This window comes from Sipha flava, unplaced genomic scaffold, assembly GCF_003268045.1.
Source record: "Sipha flava isolate LNK unplaced genomic scaffold, YSA_version1 174_pilon_pilon, whole genome shotgun sequence".
In the NCBI taxonomy this organism is placed as follows: Eukaryota; Metazoa; Arthropoda; class Insecta; order Hemiptera; family Aphididae; genus Sipha; species Sipha flava.
In genome coordinates this window covers 1,115,618-1,140,305 of record NW_020272000.1, presented here as the reverse complement: position 1 = coordinate 1,140,305, position 24,688 = coordinate 1,115,618, and the positions used below count along the sequence as shown (strand labels likewise).

Genomic DNA, 24,688 nt, shown 5'->3' with positions numbered 1-24,688 from the left:
ATCTACTTAAAGGTAATTTAAAAATAATATAAATACATTAACAATATTTTTATAGCTATAAAATATTAATATGTAAAATAATAGAATTTAAGTATGCATAATATAACATGCCACTAACATACCACCACGATTTATCGACATAATATTTTTTTTTTTATTTCTGTATAGTCCCAGATTCTTAGCTTTGAATTAAAAATATTTACATTGTACATATAAATATTTTAGAATCAAGTGGCCTATCATACAAGGCAATTTTCCTTTCAAGTTTTTCCAATCAATTTAATACTGTAGTTCGGGCTCGCCATTAATTTGAAAATGCGTGCCAAACGCGTGTCATTTGCGCTATAAGCTTCTCGAAGTTTCGAGAAGTTTCGTGGCGCGCCCTCTCCCACCGGCCAGTCACAAGAAAACCGGTTCGGTCAACGGCCGCTTCGGTGGTGGGTTTTTTCGCTCGCCGTTTTTTCCATCGCACAAAAGGTGTGGACTTCACTTTGCGCGTATGCGTCGCCGATGACACGACGCTTTCGGGACGTTGCTGTGTGAGTCAGTGCCGTCTTCGTCACGCCCGAAAACTTGTTAGTATCATTTTGCCGAGTCGTCTGGGCTTTTCTCGAGCGTGTTTCCATCATCGACAATTTGTCAATTCCATCACTTTTACGCCCGTTGGACAATCACGTTGCCGTCACTCGCCATCTTTCAACGCTGTCACGGACGCCCTGAGTCCGAACGAGCGGTTTCAATTGGAGCCGGTGTTTCTGCGACATATTTTTAGAAGACTTCCGGTATTCTCCGGTCCGTCGCACGTGTATTCACACGGTCGCGTGGGTGAAACCGCATGGTCTGGGGCTACCACACGGTAAATTATTATCACGCTGATGCGAAAGATTTTTATTATTATTATTATTTATATTGCCTAGCGCGTCTGCGGCGCAGGTTTATGTATTTATTTCCTTTTGAATACGTAAGGGCGCATAATTTTTTCTTAATATAATATATGTACATTTTAGCAATCATAAATCTTATTGTTATGTGTTATTATTGTTAAACAAGGGTAACCTTATTCCAACACCCCGCGAGTCACGTCCGACAACCGCCGTCCTCGTAGGAGCGGATGCGGCGCAAAATCAACTGTTGTTATCAAGTTTGGCAATATTTAAACATTGAAAAGTTCGTCCATTAATGGTTAATATATAACTATCTTTAAGAACTGAAATACTAATTTTAAATAAATTAAAGATAATTTTCTTAAACCTTTAATATGGTCAACCAATGTACCATTTTTATCTCGTTTGGAGATAATTGGAATTATATCAAGAATAACTGTGGAATTAACTGTAGGCAGGTCATACATTTCTTTATATTTATTAATTAATCATTCTAGTAGTTTGTCATGCTTTCTGACTTTATTTTATATAACTTTCATGAATTTTTTAAAGGGGAATGTGGTACAATTATCGAGAGATACAAAATTAACATAGTCATCAGATAAATGAAGAAGTCCATGAACATTTTGTGAAATGTACTGTCGGCCATATATTTCTTCTAATGTCCTAACGAAATAATGAAGTTATTCTATAGTATATATAAACTAAGAATTATAGTTCAAATAACAACCATAATCAGGATTAAGCAATTTTATCATTGCGACATACAATGCCATAAAATTTGTACATGCATTTTCATTTATAATGTCTTTAGGAACAATTGGCCCAAAAAAAATCAACATAAAAATCTTAACTCACTTGCTTTATATCTTTCAAAATCATTTATTATTCTTGTTTTCTAGGAAAATCAATAGTTATAGTTGAATTAATGTTCAGTAATGAAGCATTTAATATATTAATACTACGACTGGAAATGCGTGTATGTACTGTCTCAGTATGCAATCAAAGTAAAATAAGTTTTTTTATAACCCCAAGTGCCACAAGATGCATATATTTAAGTGAAAACATATTTACAATATCTATACTTGATAATTCAATAAGCTTAGATAACATATCTCCATTATGATGATATATTCTATTTTTATATGATTCATATGTTCTTTGAGTAGTATTATTACAATATGGATAACAAACACGATTTTTATAATATTCTCCAACTTGAATACAACAAGTAAAAGATGAAAATTCTGAGTGGCCTGTAAGACAAATGCTTTAGCTGGACTATCACAAATAAAACCACTAAATGATACTTTTTTAATGAAATTATCAATTATAATACCATTCATGTATGGTACAGATTTCATATTTGAATTTCGCGCTATATATTTACACACTGGAGCGCCACGCTCACCCCAGGATTGCTATTTTCGCCACGGGCTGCGCCATAGTCGTTCATGTCGTTCACGATCCGGTTCCGCTTTTCGTTTTTGTTGTTGTGTTGTGTGCGTCGTGTTTGAACTTCAGAGTAATAATAATATAGAGAGGGCACAACATATAACGGCGTATAAGGATTATTGCAGCAATTGTTATCACACAAACACCGCTTACGACAAACTTTACCACTAGCTGGCGTTGTTTTCATAACAACAAATTCAATGATAATAATTTCCGTTTAGTTTTACGACAAATTCTGTTTGAATTTTTATTTTTCATAATTTTATTTTATGATATTATTATTTATTATTATCCTCATCACCACGATTAAAGTGCTTATTAGTCATAATCTGTATACAAAATATAAATTAAAATGCCAAGCTGTTGTTTTTGTGGAAGATGGCAAGTAGCCAAAGCAAAAAACAATGGATTAACATTTCATAAGTAGGTACCTAAGTTAATTATGTACATTTATAAATTGTAATTTTTACACAATGTTTAAAAAAGTTTTTGAATGATATTAAATTACAATGTTATGTAATTATATATTATACACAAATATTTAATTTAAAACCATACAATTAAAAACTTGAATTTTTTCATAAAATAATTAAATTCCTAAAAGATAATCAAACATTGGCAGCTTGGATGGAATTTGTTAAACAATGTTCATCAGAAGTAAAGCCAAGAAGTGTAGTGTGTTTTGCTCATTTTACAAAGGACTGTTTTGATCATTTTTGTCGTAGTGTACAGTTAAAAAAAAATCCATTCCAACAATATTTATACAAAGAGTTAAAAGTGTACATAAACACAATCACATATTTTGTAGTTAATTAATATTATAATATATTTCAGGCTAAGACATTGAATCCAGAAGTTCTGGTGCCAGTAGTTCAGTGCAATCAATCAATTGATTCTTCTACTGCACGATATATAAAGGTAATATTTTTTTAAGTTTTTTCTTTTATTTTATTTACAATTATTGTTTATAATATAGGTAACAGATGTAGGATTAAGTGTGGAAGGTGTTGAGCAAATTAATTTTAATCTTGAAACAAAAGATGTCCACTTTAGTGATACTTTTGTATTAAAAAAACCAAATGAAGTAGTATGTTTATCAATATAAACAGGAACAAATTATTTTTATTTATTACACTGTTTTTCTAGATACCAATAATGAAGAATGTCAATAATATATGTCAGTCTGCTCTTAAAGACTTACCAGGACGATTAAAATTAAAGCGAAAAATTATTCTCAACAGCTCAGTATAAAAAATAAAAAAATAAAGTATTTAAATCAAAAAGTTCACCGCCAACAAAAGTCAATATGCTTGCTTAAGAGTGTGATTGCGTCCTTAAAAGACAATAATATTTTACATCATGATAATGCTGACCTTTTATCTGACTGATTCGGTAAAAATAATTATTTAATTAATTTAATTAGTAGTTTGGCTAAAAAAAATTTAGGTAAAAAGCTTCCACGCAAGTATATTCAATAGAATTAAGACACTTTGCTCTTTTGCTTCATTTTCACTCTGGTAAAGCTTATGATTTCGTCCATAAAGAATTTAATATAATTTTACCACATCCAAGAACATTAAGTAAATGGTATACAAAAACAGATGCTAGTCCTGGCTTTACTAATGAATCTTTAGACACTTTAACATTTAAATGCAAAAATACTGACAACACCATATATTGTATATTAGTATTAGATGAAATAGCAATCCGTAAACATGTTGAATGGGATGATAGTAATTACCATGGATATGTCAATTTTGGTGCTGAGTTAGATAGCGATCAATTAGATATAGCTAATGAATGTCTTGTTTTTATACTTGTAGCTATTAATGAAAGATGGTTAGAGATTTATCCAGTTGGATATTTTTTATGTAAATATCTCAATAGTACACAAAAATTTAACCTACTTACTCAATGTTTAGACCTAGTTACTAAAACTGGTGTTGTTATTGTGAGTGTTACTTTTGATGGATGTTCTTCCAATATTGATATGACAAAAAGTCTTGGCTGCTCATATTATACTAATAATTTAAAAACTAATTTTACTATTAATAACCTGCAACCTATAGTTATTTTACCTGATCCTTCACATATGATCAAGCTAGTTAGAAATTGTTCTGGAGAAAAAAGGAGATTTGTAGATAATAATAATGAAGTCATAGATTATTTATTTAATGAAAAACTTAATCTAACTAAATCTATAATTAACGGTCACGGACACTTTGGCAGCAGTGCTCTGTACAAGGTGCCTGCATCTTACGGTGACCAAAATATTGGGTCATCCTGGAAAATGGGAAAATTTGAAATATCTCTTGTAGAAGTAAAGTAATATAACTATACGATTTTATTATTGAAAATAAACCCTATATTATAGGTCATTAAAACTATAAAGGTTATACGAATACAAAGTCTTAAAATTAATGCCTGTGAGGTATATAGTGTTATGCACAGAGGGGGATGAAAAAACCCATCGGCTTTTTTTTAATCTTAAATATTTAAAAACGTATATAAGAAATACGACTGGGCAGTCACGGTTAAATGGATTGGTAAACATACATCAAGACATTCCATTATCTACAGAACAAATAATTGTTGAATTTAGTGTAAAAACCAGAAGAATGAATTTCCACCTTGATTGCATTTTTTTTTTTTTTTTTTGTAAAATAATAAAGAATAATGATTGAAAATAATACATTATTATTTATGACATCCCCCCTTACCAAATTCCTGTGCACGTCACTGGGGGTATAACATTCGTTATGCGTTCCTATAACCAAACGCTGACATTGAACGTGTGCTCTTTTTAACACATTTTAGAAATCCAAATTGTCCATGAGCTAAAACTATGAGACTTCTAATCATTTTGGCAATAATTTAGTGAAAAAATAATTAATACGATCTCAGTATTAGTGGCACAATTATAATGTTGGACGAGACACAATTCCGTTTCAGGAATGTTTACGCATTTATCTTACGGATATTTATCTGAGGACGTGATATTTTTAACCCTAGGGATTTTAATGGCATATTTAAATTCTGTTTATAGTAGCAGAATATTTATGTTACATAACATTTATTACTACTACGAGAATTGTTACGATTTTTTTTAATTTTTTCGGATGATCCTTCATAAGATATAGGTAGAATCAGACGCAATAAAGTGCGAGAGTATTCCGGAACTATCGAATTCCGACAGCGCAAATAATAACGTCTCCGCATGATTGTTAAACATTAGTCTATTATATGCAATACGCGCGTGCGGCACAATAAATCGTTCTCTTTAACCACGATCACAGCTAGAGAATTAACTTGATTGGCACGCGCAATTTATTTCAGACTTACACCATATTCGGGGTTTGAGGAATGGGATACTGTACGCCACGACCGAGCGAGGCGACGATAACAACCTATTCGGGTCTTGATAACTAATTGATATGGTGAAACAGTCTGTTGGCTTGTTGATACTTTGTATTTCGTGTATATTATACAGAGTGTAACCAAGTCGAAAAAAATCGGTCTTGGTCAGTGGTTCCCAATAAGCCAGTAGGTGGTCAAAAGATCGACTGTATTACGTCCTCCGTGGCTGGTATTAGGAGAAGGGCTTGTTCTGAATTTGAAAATTTCTATAAAAATCGAGCGACAATGATAGGTTTCTCAAAATTACTCTAGAAATTTAATTGTATACTTAGTGATTATTCAAGTGTACACGATTGAAGTGATGGTGTAGAATAAACCTCTGTATGTTGTATTTTTTGAAAAAAAAAATTCTTATTTATATTATTAGAAGTACTTATATACAATTTAAAGATTTCATAAAAATAATTTTTTTTCATCACTAGCATTATATAACAAAATAAAACGATCTTCGGTCCAGTTAAATTTTTATCTAGGGGTCCTCGGCTAAGTAGGAACCCAAGATAAGGTAGCACGCGTACGATTTTTCAAAACAAACGGTAATAAAAAGGAAGGCGATAAGGATAGATCGGATACGTATACACTCGACACGCTCCATTGAAACCGGTGTACGTAAAAGCAGCTTCCCAGCAACTTCTTTTTTATATTTTTTTTATTTGAGCCGTAACTATGTATAATAAAGTTATTGGCTAATAGCAATTTTCAATATATGATTGATTTGATAAATCATGGCATGTACAAATCGTGATATTAAAAATTTAAGTAATAGCCATAGCTGCCGAAGTTGTTTAAATAAGATGAATAAAAAAAAAAATTAAAAAAACGTGATATTATTTTTAATACTCATACAAGATAGATTAAAATCAGTTAAGTTTTACAATTTAACAAGTTTTAAGAATATACACATATTTTTATCAAACGTTTTTTCCATTTCGACAAAAAACGAAAATGGTTTTCTTTGGCCTTTCAATTGCAATAACAACTCACGATAAATAAAAACAATACAAGTACACTTAATATCGTAAAAACGTATATACTTGGTATATATTTAGTGAATACTTATAATTGTTTGAGTCAATAAAAAAACATTGTACATAATATTATTTTTAAACGCTTAGAAATACACAATTTGTTAACTAGGTGGTGGCAGTGAAAGGCAGTGTTTCTCAAACGAAGAGTCATGGCTATATTATTGGAGAGCCATGAAATATTTATTTTATTCATACTCTTTTCTCTTTAATTTATTTATATTTATACAAGTCTAATGTTTAATACTATTATGAAGTTTTTAAAAAAAAACTATATTAAAAAACATTCTTTTATTATACATTTTAATAATTTATTTGGGTAAAATAGTACATATTATTTTATTAAATAATTAAGGAACAATAATTAATCTATTTGATTAAGAGAGCCTCGATAGATTTACATTAAATTTAGGGGGCCCCATGACAAAAAAAAAAATTGAGAAGCATACTTGATAACAAATGCTCATGTCCTACAATTAATTTTATTATTTGTACAAATTACAAAATATTGCAAATATATTATCGTTTAAAGTTGTATAAAAATAATGTTCTTTCTAACACGCATCTGTGGTAAAAATCAGTATCACCGTTACAATGACAATAAACGCAGTCATTTTTAAAAAATATTAAATTTAGTCCCGTCTAAATTTCATATTTTTTTTCAATACGGACACCTAGTTGTAATGAGAAATATAGAACCTATACAATTTTATCTTTATAGTGAATAAATAATATAAATCATATATTCACCTACGGATTTGACGTTCTTTTACGTTTTAATTAAATGGTGCATTTCCATTTTATTCTCCCACACACGTTCAACAATTTAATTAAACATAAATTGCAAACAAAAATCCTCAATTAGACTGAATTTTCTAAAATCAAATCAAAACTTATGAAATTGTGGTTATCAAGATAGTGCCTAATGAATGATTAAAATTAAGCTAAAATTTGATTGAGTAAAATATATATAGGTAGTATAAAAGTAAAGTGGACTGTATATGAAATGGTTATACATTAACAGACTAGTATTAAATAAAAAGTAGTAAAAAAATAATAGTAATTGAGACACAAAATGTGCTGGTAAACAAAGGCAGATTAGCAAGTAATACAAAATATTAGTTACAACAATAAAAAAATAAATAAATATCAAATTATATAAATACCATAAACTAATCGGTGTAGTTAATTAGTCAACGATGGTGGTGGTGATGATGATGGCTAAATTGGTAAAAAGTGAAATAATACATAAAAGTAACGTTTGCAATAAAAATGGTAACTAGCGATAAGGTGAAACAACAAAATGCTAAACAAAAGAAAGAAAAATACACAAAAACAAAAATACGAAAATATATGTATTTACAGGAGTTATGATAGCCAACGACAAATAAAACTCAACTGGTCTCTCCACACGAATAGAACCCGGTTGCGCACGATTAATCTTTTTCGTAACCTGATTGAGCACGATTGCAATCAAACAATAGGAACCAAAAAAAAACCCAAAAACCACACGATTGAGCACGAAAATAGGTTTGACGTTGCCGTTTTGTTCGCTTTGTAAAATATTTAAATAATTCATCATTTTTTCTTATCCCAAAAAACCTATACTTGAAAGTTCTAACATTAGCTAAATCTTTGTCTCTCTCGGATAAAATAATTTTTATTTCATTATTTTCCATTTTAATTTGCAAAATACACGTTATGTAGGAATACAACACGAGCACACGAGAAAACAGAAAAGACTGGCTCTTAGGAATGGACAAAAAACATCGATATTTTTAAAACATCAGTGTTTTTGTTCGATACATTGATGTTGCTTCGATGTTTTTTTATCGACGATACATCGAAGATAACATCGATGTTTTTATTTCGATGTTTTTTTTTTTTTAATTATGTTATTAATTTGTCAGTTCACAGTTTTTCACGAGGTTTTCTGAGTTAAGTGTTCCGTCGAACAACTCGACCATCGAGTTTCGCAATGGGCATTAAAATTTAAAATACGTAATACGTGATAAAATATGTGTAAAATATGTTGTAACTCGTAAGTGTGACCAATGTCCTTAACATAGTGTTCATTTTGATTCGTTCAGCCGCGACCACGATTAAAGACATCTTTAATCGTGGTTTACAGTTTCACGTTGGTTATTATCATATTATAATTAATTATGATTGTTTTAACTGTATTTTAAGATTTAAGACTAAAGTATTTCATATCATATTAATTTGTGTAAATATTTTATATAAAGAAGGCAATACCCGAGTAAAAAAAAATCAAATCATCAATTTTATAACAGTTTATTATAGTAATATGTATTGAAAAATTAAGTATAACAATAGTATTTTAACTTTTAAATTCATTATTTAATCAGGAAATTGTAAAAAAATCATCGAAAAAACATCGATATTTTTTTAAAATTCCGATATGTCGACACTATCAATGTTTAAAATTTCGATGTATCAATACATCGAAACATCGATGTTCAAAATATTTTGCCCATCCCTACTGGCTATTATTTACAGCTTAGATACATACAATAACAGTTCAATCGTTGTAGATAAAATTCTGGTTTCCTATCTATCAAAGTTATTTTAAACTTCCGTGGTATCGATAGCGAAATTTTTTTTTACTAATAGTTAGTTTTCTATTAGTAATCTACATACAATTCAATACATACTAGAAAAACTCTGACAACGTTGTACACAATATTTTTTTTTACCGAGCTCAATCGGGTCGTCAAAAAGATCGGCTGATAACGACTGTACTCAATCCATAGAGTAATTACTCTATGGCTCAATCGAGTATCACGGCTCCACACTTTCGCAACTGATAAACAAAAATATAAATCATGTGAAAAACAGAAAAAAACGATTACAAGACTTTTTCTCTTTAACACTAATAAGGTACCCATACACAAGAGGATTTATTAACGGATTTAGTCTATGGTAGATTAAATCGTTCAAAATGTTCTGCCTTGCAAGAGGTGAATCTATGGGGGGTTATGGGGGATAGATCCTCCCTTCCATGGGCCGTGGGTTAAATTTTTTTTTGCCTGCACAATTTAAATAAAAACTATTTTTTTATTATTTCGTAATCAAGAAGGATACACGTATTCATATTAGATTACGGATACACACCTCGTACTTATATTATGATCCGGGATACAACCATAAAGTAATACGAGTATGTACTATAATAATATATGTAATAGAGTACCTTCTATTACTCTATAACAGCTGAGCAAACGTTCTCAACATTAAAAAGACTAAAAACTTACTTGAGACCATAGGCGTAAACTGGATGGGGGGGGGGGGGGGGGGGGGGCAACTGCCCTTCCCTCAAAAAATTTAACAGGGCAATGCCCCTTAATATTTTACAAAAATATGTATTTGAAAACTATTATCAAAAAGGCATTGTAGTATTGTAAGAATTACTTTCAAGAAAAATGAAAAATGTAGTATTTTAAGAAAATTAACTAAAGAAAAAAAATGAATTGATCACTCAAAATGTATTTATTTATTGTTATTTACCAAAATGCGATATGCTATCGCAATACATCATAATAGAATCTATTATCATAATTATCGAGTAAAAACCATAGAGTAATATTACTCTATGGTAAAAACAAAACCAGTGTGTTCCGTTAATTTATTAAGTTCCGTGGTAAAATGAAAGCTTGTTTTCCTATAATTCATGATCACTGTCAACTATAAATGATAACATGACATGACTTGTTGTGTCCTATTTATCTTATATCATTTTTCATTTTCAATATTCATCGTATTCGTCCTATCACCAACTACCTTCAACTTAATAACGTATTATTTAAGATAGTAAAATAATAAAATGATTTCTAATAAAAGACCATGTCAAAAAATTACAAATTTTTTTTCAAAAAAAATTTCCCTAGTTCAGTTAAGTTATTTATATGTTATTTTGTATTAATTTAAGTTGCATTTTACTAAATAAAATCATGACATAAATCAGTGAAAATTATCTAATAAACTTTTTAAATAAATTAAAACGAATAATTTATTTTTATTTCTTAGAATTAAATTAACACTTAATTCTGGTGAGATTCAAACATTAGTGATAGAAGAAGTCGAAAATTATTCAGCAGAAACTGACGTCCATAATCAAACACCAAATGTTATAGAAGGTAAGACACTAAAAACAGTTTACTACTCAATGTGTATGTTTAATATTGTTATATTTATGTGTAGTAAATTTGTATCAACGTTTAGTTTATTCAGTGTTTTTAATTATGTTAAATATTATTTTCTAATCAGTTAATGTAAGTAGCCACTAGCCATGTATTTTAATTTAAAGAACAATCAAAACCAAATCATAATATATCAAAACAATTATTTAAATGTATAATATATATATATATATATATATATATATATATTTAACTTAATAATTAATGAATAATTAACTATAGTACATTTCATTGACATTATGATGTGTTCTTCTTTAAATATCAATGAATACTGTTATAATAATTGTCTTGTATTATACATTTTTTTACATTTTAACTATATACCTTCCTGTGTTCTGTCTTCAAGTATTCATAAATAATGTGTAATGTACATGTGTTGATATTAATATTTATATTAAAAATCTTAATGTTATATTAGACATTAGTTACAAGTAAGTATTCTTTAGTTATAATCTATTGAATATGAAATTATGCATTTACATGTGTAATGATTTAAAAATTAAAGCATTTATATGTTAATTTATGAGTGAAGTATTTATTTGTTTTTTTTTAAATCATTACTTATTATATTATAAATTTTTAATATTACCTCTCCGATGATCGTGGCGGTCTGCCTCTTGACAACCGTAGTTGACTCTTCAGGTATGGAAGGTATGGAATAAGGTGACCAATTTATATTTTAAAATGACAATAACTTTCTTTTTTAACTCACTTATATTAATTTTATTTAAATTACTTATACACACATTAATACACTTATTTTAAACTTTTACAGAACGTTTTACAATTAATTATATCTTTCTGCATAGACGATTTGCGTAGTCTTTTACACTCGCCTTTGACCGTCTATACAAAAGGATAACAAGAACGCGTCTCCCCTGTAATTGAAAATTTTGCTCCTTATATTTAAAGTCGCCTGTGTGTTGCGCGTGTATGTGTAAGTACTTACGTACGTAAGTACGTGTGTATCATATTTTATGTTTAATACTTATGACTTATTCTTATATTTAATGTGTACCTACTGATTATTATAATTATTTAATTGTACATTCAATTTTTTTTTAAAAATATATGAATGCTTAGGCGCATATCATTACACATTAATTAGTACATTAGTTTAGTTTGCTTTTGCTTAATAACATAGCATTGTGCCATTTTACCTAGATAAATTATAAATGTTACAATAAATCAAATTGTTAGGTATAATTTAATTTTTTACTTGTTCACCACATAATTTTTATTTATTAAACATTTTTATATAATATTAAAAATTTAAAACATTTTCCTTAAAATCAATAAAAAATTATAATTTTCCAACATAATTTTAATAATTATAGATGCAGAAAATAGGGATCCAGTGAAAGAATGTGAGAATGCAATGAAATTTTTAGCTCTGAAGGAAGGCCCATTTAAGTCAAAAAATATATTATATCCAGTTGTTAATGGACGGAAATTTCGTGAAGCATGGTTTAATCAATACCAATGGATTGAGTACAGTTCATCTCTAAATGCTGCTTTTTGTTTTTTTTTTTTTGTAGAGCATTCTATAAGCCGAATAAAATGGATCATACATAACAAAAAATATTACACACGATTCTGTCAACAACAACAGGTAAGCAATTAAATGCATATTGAATACTATTGTCAATTATGTATAGGAACACAACATCAGGTAAAATTTAAATCCGGTATTCTTTTCAATCATTTTCTTAAATTTTTCATGGACAGAAATTCCAATTTCACAAAATAAATTGTCTAATTTATTTTGAAAATTTTTTATTACTCCAATAACTTTAACTATCGGAAGTCCTCGATTTTCTAATTCTATTTTAATTGCTTTAAGTTAAGTTCCGTAGTTCGAGTGAACAAATACTAAATCGGCTTAAGTCAGAGTAAAATATTTTATGAAACTCTTTTTATTGAAACGGTTTCGTCAGTATCAAGTTCTAATACGAACATTTTTACATCAATAAAACTATTTACTACTATTTAAAATTATTAATTTTACGATAACGGCAGGGTTTGTACGACCCCCCCTCCCCGTTTAAAAATCTACACTCCTATCTGATCCACTTCCTTTATACACTAAAAAAAATATGAAAAAGCGAAGAGCTTATTGTTAACTTCGGTAGTCGAACCGAGACGAGTGTAACAAGTGGCCTCTAAATGTTTATTCCTGTCGGTATTTTTTGATTGCTTTGCTTGTGATACCATTCGACCATATAACTATAATAAACAGCCTAAAATTAATGCTTTATTAATGGCTAGACCGTGTATGAACTCTGATTTACTTTTAACAAATCAACAAAATCCAGACATATTATTATATCAATAATATTATAATAATTGTAATTGAAAATGTAATAAAAATAGTAAAAACATTTATTTAAAGATCCTCTCTTTGTCAACCTGAAAAACATAAAATCAATTTATGAAATACACAGTTGAAAAAAGAATCAGAAAAAAAAATAACTAAAAAAAGTATTCTGACATGCATATTAGTGAAATATTATTTGAATTTCCTTTAATAAATTAATGTTTGGTATTATAATATTATTGTTTTATATTAGACCAAAATCCACATCCACTACATGAAACTAAGTAAGTTTGATTTCTCGTTTATCAAATATTTTTTCAATCAAATGCATTTTAGATAGAATTATTGAGCCATCGTAACCACCCGTTAAAACAATATACAACATTATTGATTTATTTATAGTTTTGAATTAGTTACCAGTGGCAGTTTGAGTTACAAAAATTCAAAAAGCATACTTCATACAACTACTCATTCACCTGCCAAATTTATTTTACCAAACTTTCATCACATAACCTAACACATATACATAAACGTAATTATTTCGTTGTTTATTATATGAGTATGTAGATTAATTGTAAATTATAATTTACAATATATTGTACATATTTCAGATAACTTACCGTGATAGATACATATACCCACCTTTTTTTCGGACCTGGAGCGACCACTCCTGTTAATAAAAAGCCGCCCCTACAGCAACCATGAACAAATCAAAGTTTTAAATAGACAAGTGTTTGAAAAATTCGAATTTTGTGTTATTTGAGAGGTACACAAGCTTGCATAGATACCAAAAATAATCATATAACATATATAAATATAGAAACACACTAGTATAACAGGACACGAGCGTGCCGGTAATGCATAATACAATCATAATGTGATGCAGGGAAAATTTTTTTATCATTATTATAATTATCAGTTTTCAAACTACGTGTTATTTATTAATTTTTCTACGGAAAACAATTCCATTTTTAGTACGCCGAGTGTATTTACTCCATCCGCACATGAGAATTTTTTTTAGTCAGTGATACAGATAGGATATTACATTAAATTTAGATATATTCTGGTTTTAGATGTTGCATTTCATATGTAAGTATAAAAATTGTTTCAATAACTCTTCGTGTGATATTTTACTTACAACTACTGTCAATACTAACGATGACACATCATCAAATATATTTATATATTTTCAATGATCTAGACAGAAATTATATATTTTTTAATAGTCTCAAATAATTTTTGACAGATTTTCAACACATTACCTGCATAATTCATTACACTGCATAATGATAAATAGTTATTCTCTCTCTTTTTTATTGATATGGATACAAGATGTCTTATGAAGGTTATTAAATATTGTTATTGTTATATTATATTAATTATTATTAATTCAATTTAATTTATAGTTATAATCGCCACACAAATGTTTATTTCATTAGCAATTCAAATTATTATGAATCATTTATCCTTAATTTAGTTTATACTAATATGATAACACTTACCATATATCTATAAATATTTAGATATAATTCAAAATTTATATTTTCCATTTACTTCGAAAACCCAATTACCAGACTTAGGTAAAATACTTTTTAAAATTATTTCGAATACATATTCCGAATACACTATGATGATAGTATTCCCTTAATACTTAAAATACTTCACAAAGAGTATTCCAAATATACTTAAAATATTTATTTTTTTAGTATATTTCGTTAGCAAAAATAATTAATCAAATATTAAATAATTTATTTTTTCAATTCAATATTTATGAATAAACTGAATAATATATTTGATAATATACAAAAATATAAGTCGTAAACTACTATATCAGTTCAAATAATTTGAAAAATTTACAATTATTGTAATATTGTGATAATTTAAATATTAAATTTAGTAAGTAGAAACATTTTTTTTATAAAACTTAATAATAAAGAATATTACTCACAATTTATATTGATATTATTAACTTTTAATACTGCATTAATTTATATTTATAATACTAATACATTTATTAGTATTTGTATACTTGTATAAAAGGTGCAACTGAAAAAATTGACCAATTTATAAACTAAAAATGTGCTAACCTGTGTTTTTATTAAAATTGCACTTTATATTAACTTTATTTTACTTTTATATTATATACAATAAAAAAAAATCATATAATATAAAATAATAAATAAATATAAGATAAAATATTTTAATATAAAAGCATTTCCTATAAAAAATAATTAAATAATTTAAAAAATGTAGTTGAACGTTAAAAAAGTTTTCAGAGCACTGTATTTAGAATACTATATATATATATATATAATACTATGTTACAATTACTATGAATAGCTTCTTATAATACGCCAATAAATGAAAGTTTTAAATGCATCATAATCAGTGTTATGCAAAGATAATTAAACATTTAACTAGATAAAGATTAAAGATAAATCACTATTTATCTGGTTAAAAAAAAAGATAAAATTTTTTATTTTTTTTTATTAATTAAATTACACTTTTTTTTAAATATATACTTAAAAATTAAATTTAAATTGACTTAACTTTGATATAATATGCCTCTCCAATATAAATAATTAATAACAAATATTTATACTATGCACATTTATGTATAGGAAATAAGAAATAAATAATAAGTACTTAGTTTAAAAAAAAAAATAAATTCTTTGTAGGTATATTATAATTTTATAAAACAATTTATTATATAATATATATAATATAATATACTATAAAATATAATACTTATTATGGAGTAATATTTATTGTTAAAATATTAAAAAGTTAATTCAACTATTATCTGTATTATTTAATTCTCTTTCTTAGAAATCAAATATTGTAAGAGTCACTAGAAAGTATAAATTGAATAATATTTATCAAATATATAAACAATTCTTAATAATAATATTTATAGGCACAATTTAAATAATATAACTTAACATATATTACAGTAACACAAATTTCAAAATAATAGTAATTATTTATAAAGTTAATGAATTAATAATATTAATAAAGTTTTCATTAATTTTAAATATTCATTTCTTTTTAACTTTCAAGTTCGATTTTTCGAATTTTTTGTATAAATATACTGGTGTTTATTTATCTTATAAACTGCGTTAGATAACTCAAAAATTTATCTAAGATAATTCATCAGATAACTAATTTTGTTTATTTTCTAGATAAGATAAAAGATAATTCATTATTTATTTAAACAATTTATTTAGATATTTTATCTTAATAATGCTCAACACTGATCGTAATTTAAAGAATATTATGTCCTCTATTATAAATTACGTCGATATAAATAAAAGTATAAAAAAAATGTATTCGAGCATGATAAGTAATCTATTTTGAAGGTTTTCCACGATTAAATTGTGATTTAACGTTACAAAAAGCATATTCCACTGAAACATAATACCTAGTTTGTTTTTATCTTAAAATAAGTATTAACCTTGAATCGACGAATCAAGTCTTGAAAGGTATGTATAGGCATGAGAGCCATGATATCCCAAAAAAAAAAAGAATTAAGTCCTTCATGTTCTATAAATTAATATATGCCATAAGACAAAGGAAATTAAATTTTGTCATTTAATTTTAAAAATGATCAATAGTTAATAAAGTTCTAATTTTTATTAATTTTTATTAAAATTTACTTTAATTTTTTTTAATTGTGTACTATAGTTTTGTCCTTTTGAAAAAATTACCCTCCTCTCCCAATTATAGTTCTAGATCCACGCCTAGACATGTATCATTAATACGATGGCACTAACACACTTTTCATAAATATATATTATTTTAAATTATGTATTTTACTTTTTAATTTATTCAGTTTATATACTTTTTAAGAAATCCTTCCATAATAAATTTATATTGAAAACTTTTAATTCTGTATTAATTAATTATATTATTCGATTACAACTTTTAAAAAGTTAACATTACACACAGTTAAATGTAAATAATTTTTAAAATTCAACTGTGTATAATCAAACTACGCTATGTCTTTTACTATAATTATATACTATGCAAAGTATGATAGTAGCCCAAACAATAAAATGTATGAATCTAAAATTCTCTGCATATTTATATAGATAACTGGATATTTAATTTACTTTCGTTAAATCGCGAATTTTATATTTTAACACTATATTTATTTAACACTAGTTCGAACTTCGAATATTAAACTACATCAAAATTTTCATACAATATCTTATATAGATGATTGAAAATCGGACAATTTATAATATATTTACTTTAATAATATCATTTTTAGGTGAGCTAACTCACTAAGCTCGGAAAAATAATATAAAAACTATTGTACACAATTACAATTTTTCTTTTATATTACTTTAGATGATATAAATAATTTTCTATTTTATGAAAAATTATACGATGTATAACAATTAACTACAATTTATTATACATGGTGCTAATACTACTAATTGTATATATTCTAATTTATATGTACAACAAAAAAAATATCGTTAATTATGAAAAATACTTTTAATCACATTACCTAATAAAATTTAATGCAAAAATACATTCATAAGTGTTATTCTAGTCAACTATTTAAACACTGATAAGACTACTGGCATAAAAATCATTTGGCATTTATAAAATATAAATTTAATTATCCAATTATAATATAAATGATTGCTTGGCAAAATCCAAGGATTTTTCATTTTTCATTTATATCTTAAAATATAATACTTATATATATATATATATAATACTTGATTATATTGTCTTTCGGGTTGTACTTTTAATTCTTCAAAATAATAGACAAAACTTGAAATGCACTTTTAAAAATTTATTATCAAAAAATATGAAAAAGTATTTTTTTTGAAATGGTAATTTAAAAAATCAGTTATTGTGCCTCTTTTCATTGTCGTTAGTTCACAATTTTTTTAATAAAACAATTGAAAGAAAACTACCCTAAAAATTTTAATATAGGTACATACTATTCAGAATTCATTACATAACACATTTGAGTAACCATCGTTTTAAAATTAATAACCAATTTGCATAAAATACAGCTTCAACCGTCCTTGAAAATCATTTTTTAAGACGATGATGGCTCAATAAAATGACTTTAGTCTATCAGCTCTTGTGTTCCGCGCTTAGTTTATATTATATCCAAACTAATTAATGCTGCTCTCTAAATGCATACATCATCAATAATTAATGATACAATTATTGTATTCTGGTTGAACAGCAAAGCTTAGAAAGAAAAACTATCAGGCTTAGACTCTAAATTTCACCTCCACCAGCATACCTCACCAGATTGTACGACTTTAATATTGTATTAACTTTGGATTATGCAGATTTATACAATGAATTATACACGTATATTTATATTTTCTTCCTGATACTTAAAAACATCCAATAACTTAATACTAAAAACAAACACAAGAATGTTTACAATTATTTACGTGTGAATATTTAATAGAATAATAAAAAATTAAATAAAAATAAATATTAATATATAAATAAACATATAGTTTATGTATTGACATGAATAAATTAATTTTATTTATTTATTTCTATATATAAACTATTTGTTTATTTACATATTTATGAATATTTCTTGTCAAAACATTTATTTTTTTTCTCATTTCAGCTAAACAGTCGTGATCTCTTCTGACTTATAACATTTTTATTTCTTCGTACTGATATACTATACCGGTAATAATAACTGAACTTATTGATTATGTTCACTCTTCGTTTTCGTGTTGGTTTCATAATATTTAACATACCATTTTCAGATATAATCTACAAGATTTTATCAGATATACTTACATAAATTAATTTTATTGCCAAAAAAAACATAAGATTTAACTATTACACCAAAAAAACAAAAAAAAACCATCAAAATGCAAAATAAGAATAGTGTTTTTTTTGTTGTTTGTATGTATAAATATATACTCGTATATCTCGGTAAGTAGGTAAAGTCATATGCCATGTTATACGTTGGATATAATAAACATACAGTAAGAAAAAAAAATTTAAAATAACTCTCGTGGATGTATAGATTAATGCTACCTCTATATTAGAATATATATGTAGATAAGTTGTATATATATCGCATTGTATGATGCACATATATTATATCCTCGCTGTAGAAATTGAATGTAAAAAATCAATAATATAATAAACATATAACTAAGTGTAGAAACGATGATGAAACGTGATACGATAAAACTTCATTTTGAGTATTAAATAAAAAGTTACATAATATTTACGTTTTCTAACAAAAAAGAATAAAAAGAAATTGAGGAAAGGAGAAAGGAAATTTGACAAAAAATAATCAATAAACAAATTGACCCCTATAAATTGAATACGATCCACAAACAAATTATAAAAATTTGCAATTATAACAAAAAAATATTGTTGAGCTTAAGATATACATATTAACCTAATTATAACATTCAATATTTTATAAATAAAAATAAAATTTTAAAAATAAATTATTATGTACCTATTAGTCGAGATTGATCAAATTTTCCTTTGATGTAAAATGTAAGCAGGGTTTACAGTGCTTACATGCATGCTACGCACCTGCAAGGTGAAAATGAATTTGGTTTCAGACGAAATATAGAAACTAGAGGGTGCCCTTGACAATACGGATATTGGTAGAAAAACAGATTAGATGTAACAAAGAAACGTTTATCACTTTTGTAGACCTGAAGAAGGCTTTTGAAAATGTACAGTGGAAAAAATTATTTGAAATCTTAAAAAGAGTAGGAATTAAATACGATAGAAAATTAAGTATGATAGAAGATTCATTTATAATATGTATAAAAGTCAAACAAATAGATGGGGGGAAAAAAAGTAAAAATAAAAAAAGAAGACAAGGGTGTATGTTGTCGCTGACGCTGTTCAACTTATACATTGAAAAAGCAATGGCTAATGCCTCAATATTTGTGGACGACATAGCTTTCTACGCGGAAATTAAAGGCGACCTACTAAATACCCTAATAGCGATAAAATACCAAAAATAAAAATATGGAATTCAACTGAACAAAAAGAAAACGAAAGCTTTAATATACAGAGAACTAATCCGATTCAAAACAACATAAATATTAGTGTTGGATAACGATATAATATTGTATATCGATATCGTTCCGATTTTTTTGATATTGTATCGTGATATCGGAATTTGTTCGATATCGATATCGTATCGAATTATATTATTATAAATTTAGTAAAATAATATACTAAAATTTAGAATATGATATTTATTATTGGTTCACCAAAATCGTAAACTTTTATCTAGTACATAATGCTTATCGATACAGATAACATTATAAGCTATATCAAATGTAATAATAATATAGAAATTTAAAATTAAATATAAGTTATATAATAATTCACATTTCCCGAAGACACGTTTACAAACTTTATCAGTTATATTATTACAGAAATATTACTCATTAGTTATTAGTTAATGGTTTATTACACAGTACACACAATAAAATTTACTAAAGCTTAGAATTTAAAAATAAAATGTATTTCTAGAAAAAATTATTAAATTTGATATTGCGATATATCGTACAACCATAGAACGATATCGGTGACTAAAATGTGTCATATCAATATGGTATCGAACTATCGATATCGTTGCCCATCACTAATAAATATTGACAAAGAACAAATAAAGTACAGCAATTCACTTAGCTATGAAGCATTATAACAAAGGATGGTCTCAGCAAAAAAAATATAATCTGCAGGATAACCCAGGAGAAAAGGAGTCCATGTGAAAATCGCGGAAAAAATATCGCGAAAGTAAAAATCGCGTAAATAAAATAGCGAAAATAAAAATCGCGAAATGTTACAACAGCGAAAACATTAATAGCGAAAAGAAAGAAATCATTTTCGTTAGTGGATATATCTTTATAATATAATAATATGTACTAGATAATCAATAATGTAATTTTGTGCTATTGCGTCTTGGATCACATAATAAAGATAAGCCGTAGTTAAACCTAACCGCTATCAAGCTTTATATATTATATATATATATTGTGATCATATCAGAGTGTGATGATATATTTTATATACTTACACAAGTTTAGGAAAAATATCAAATTTAAATTTTATTTTATAAAATATTTTGATTTTAATATTATTTTAATGTTAATTATTACTTTTTATATTATAAAGATATATCCAGGTATATTTCTTACTTTTCCCTATTAATGTTTACGCTGTTAAAATATTTCGCGATTTTTATTTTCGCGATTTTTACTTTCGCGATATTTTTTTCACGATTTTAACTGGCATCCGGAGAAAAGAGCGTTTCAAGCAGTGGTGCAACCAGGGTTGGTTTTCGGGGGAGATTGTGAATTTGGAAAAAATAAGCATTTTCTGCAGGTGTTTTGTGGGGATAAAGAAGTAAGATAAAGTTAGGTTTATTAGTAAAATATTTAAATTACAAATTAAATTGTTTAACTTCTTTTTCATATTGTGATACCACAAAAAAAAGTATTATACAATCGACTATTGAGAAGCAAGGTTATTAATGTTTTAAAGTTGAACAGAACGTTACAAAATGTTCCATATTGTCATATAACTATTGTTATCAATTATAATACGAATAATATTCATATTTCATATCTATCAGCCGTTTCGCGTCTTCAAGATAAACAATTTTTTTTTCCTACGTAGAATTTGTAAAAATCTCAGAATAATTTTGGGTAGGGGTTACAACTCAAACCCCAACCCTAATTTTGCCACTGCTATCAGGATAAAAGCCAAAAACTTCAGCCTGGATGTAAGGAAGAAATTCCTAAAAAGTTATACATAGAGTGTAGCACTCTTTAGATGCAAAACTTGGACAATAAACTCAATGGAAAAAAAATAGGCTAGAAGCCTTTAAAATGTGGTGCTTCAGGAAAATGCTTAAAATACCATGGACTGAGAGAGTAATGAATAAAGAAGTAATAGATAAAATAAAGGAACAATGACAAATATGAAAATGTATTCAATCCAGAAGAAGCAATATGATAGAACACATACATTTATATATAAATTATAAAAGTTTATAAAGAAAATAATTGAAGGACACACTGCAAAAAGAAGACCAAGGGCAGAATACATAACGCAGATAATGCAAGATACATATGTAATAAATTACAAAGACTTGAAAGAATTGTGCTAAAATAGAGCAGCAGAGAAATAAATCTACAAATTTAACTAAAAAAAAAATTAAAATAAAAAATATACGAAAATATATTAAAATACATGAATCATAGATAATAATAGTAAATAGTGCAATAAGCTTAAATTACTTTCAAGTATACGAATAGTTCTCTATTTTTTTTGTTGCACAATATTCGTTCGATAATAAACATCTAATACATAAAAAAAACTATTCGAGTAATAATTCATAATTATTATTATTCGTTCACGGTACAAACTACCGATATGCTATATAGCAACAATCTGTTATAAAATATATCTTTAAACTTATCACGAAAAAAAGTACTACTCGTATAACCACGGAAATATTTAAAGTACATAAAAGTTTTTAGTACCAAAAAATAAACTGAATAAATATATTCATTACTAAACCAATACACTTGTTTTTATTTTCATTATTGTTAAGGTAATTTTCTTGTCAACCTGGTAACTAGTAAAATAAAAACCTATCAAGTTTTGAGTTATTTAAAACACTTCACATAACTTGTTGAACTTTTTGTTTCTTCAAACAATGATTTTTTGAGAATATAAATAAATTAACATTCATTCTCCTTATACTGCTCAACATTTGAAATACATTTTTTATGTTACAAGTACTGTGCAAATTAGTAGCTTAGTCCAATAATCTGAGTATGAATAATGCAATCTTATCGTTAATAAATTCGTGAATGTTACATTTATTTTAAGCATAAAACTAAAATTTTAAAATTAATATAACGGAAAAAAAAATAACCTAAATTGTTAGTTTAATATCACTATAAATCACTTGAATTAAAGTATTTTTCTTTTTATGTTTTAAATAATTTCAATATAGAACAATACGAATAATTTATGGTAATATAAAAATATAATGACAGATGGGTCAGGTTGTAAAAGCCTCTCATTAAAGATATTATGGTATGAAATCAATTTTAATTAGGTTAACAAGTCACGACTGCCTTTTCAGTTTTTTTTTTTTTTTGTTAGGCATATGATAATTTGGAGATAAGAGAATTTTTATGATTGGCAAGACGGCTTTTATAACGTTTGTATTGAGTTTTTGCTGTTTCAGAATGTTATGTTATATTAAGATCAGAGTGGAAAGTGTAGTTTGTGGCATAGAATCGAGTTTTAATAATAATGCGTAGGGCTTTGGATTGAGAACTATAATATAATAGACATTGTAGTATTATTTATCTGTACATCACACATACCAAAATGTATTTTTTTGTATAATAAAATATTCAAATCATTGATAGTCTAAGAATGTACAATGTATACTACTATTTAATATTTATCGTTCACGAATACATCTACATAGGCATATTCAGTTTAAAACTTAGTGAATTACCATTATTTACCTCAAGGTAACCAATGCATTTCATTGGACATGAGAACATAACCTCCCTACCCACTAACACTATCTTGAAATAAAATATTTGAATTTTAAAATAAAATTATAAATTACAACATTAAAAAAAATAGAAACTTTGAGATCAGATTTTTAATAAATTATCTTTTATTACTTAATAATTAGAGTTCGGTACTTGTTACATTTGCATATTCTTTAATAATGACTTTAGAATAATCTAAGTAAGATACACAATTATTTTAAAATATAACGGACTGAATACAAAAATTTTAATTGCATATATTTGCATATTTTAGGCAGAATGCATATTAGATAGATATTTGCAATTTTATTGTAATTTAGAGCATATTTACTCATTTGTATGATATATGTAAAGCAGGGGCGGATTGACAATTATTTTCGGCCCAGGAAATATGAAACAAACCAGCCCATGAACCGCAAATTAAACTATTTTATCCCTCCTCCCAAAAAAATTTTGCATCAATTTCAAAATTTGTTTAGTTTCATCCCTAAATTAGTAAAATCTACAATAATTTTACTGTAATTATAGCTATAATAGTTTTAGGTAAGTCACATGATTAATCAGTTCCAACTTGAACTTGAAGTTTGATCTTAATGCATCTTTAAATACATATTTATTTTTTTAATGAATTTTATTTATTTTACAAAATAAAACTTTTTTTTTTTGGGAATTATATAATAATATAAAGGGGCCCAAACAAGAACCGGCCCATCGGGAAGACTATCGATTTCCCGATAGGCCCTAATGTAAAGTAACTTCATTCTAAAGGTTAAATTTTTTTTTTCTTATTATCCAT

The 24,688-nt window shown here is 26.6% G+C and overlaps 2 protein-coding genes and 1 pseudogene across 2 annotated transcripts in view; all 3 read left to right on the top strand.

The window, feature by feature from the left end:
* Window positions 1-485: 485 nt before the first annotated feature.
* LOC112680125 lies at window positions 486-11,119 on the top strand (annotated as a pseudogene).
* LOC112680147 lies at window positions 3,924-14,199 on the top strand. The gene is made up of 6 exons (XM_025550156.1): window positions 3,924-3,942; window positions 4,028-4,210; window positions 4,262-4,439; window positions 10,829-10,938; window positions 12,339-12,613; window positions 13,930-14,199. Exons 1-6 carry the CDS (start codon window positions 3,924-3,926, stop codon window positions 13,993-13,995), a joined length of 831 nt encoding a protein of 276 aa, XP_025405941.1. The 3' UTR covers window positions 13,996-14,199.
* A 127-nt stretch (window positions 14,200-14,326) lies between these two features.
* Window positions 14,327-24,688, top strand: part of LOC112680126 (DNA polymerase epsilon subunit 3) — a 77,099-nt gene continuing 66,737 nt past the window's right edge. The window contains exon 1 of the mRNA XM_025550128.1: window positions 14,327-14,407. The gene's annotated coding sequence lies outside the window, so the exon portion shown is untranslated. The remainder of the gene's footprint in view (window positions 14,408-24,688) is intronic.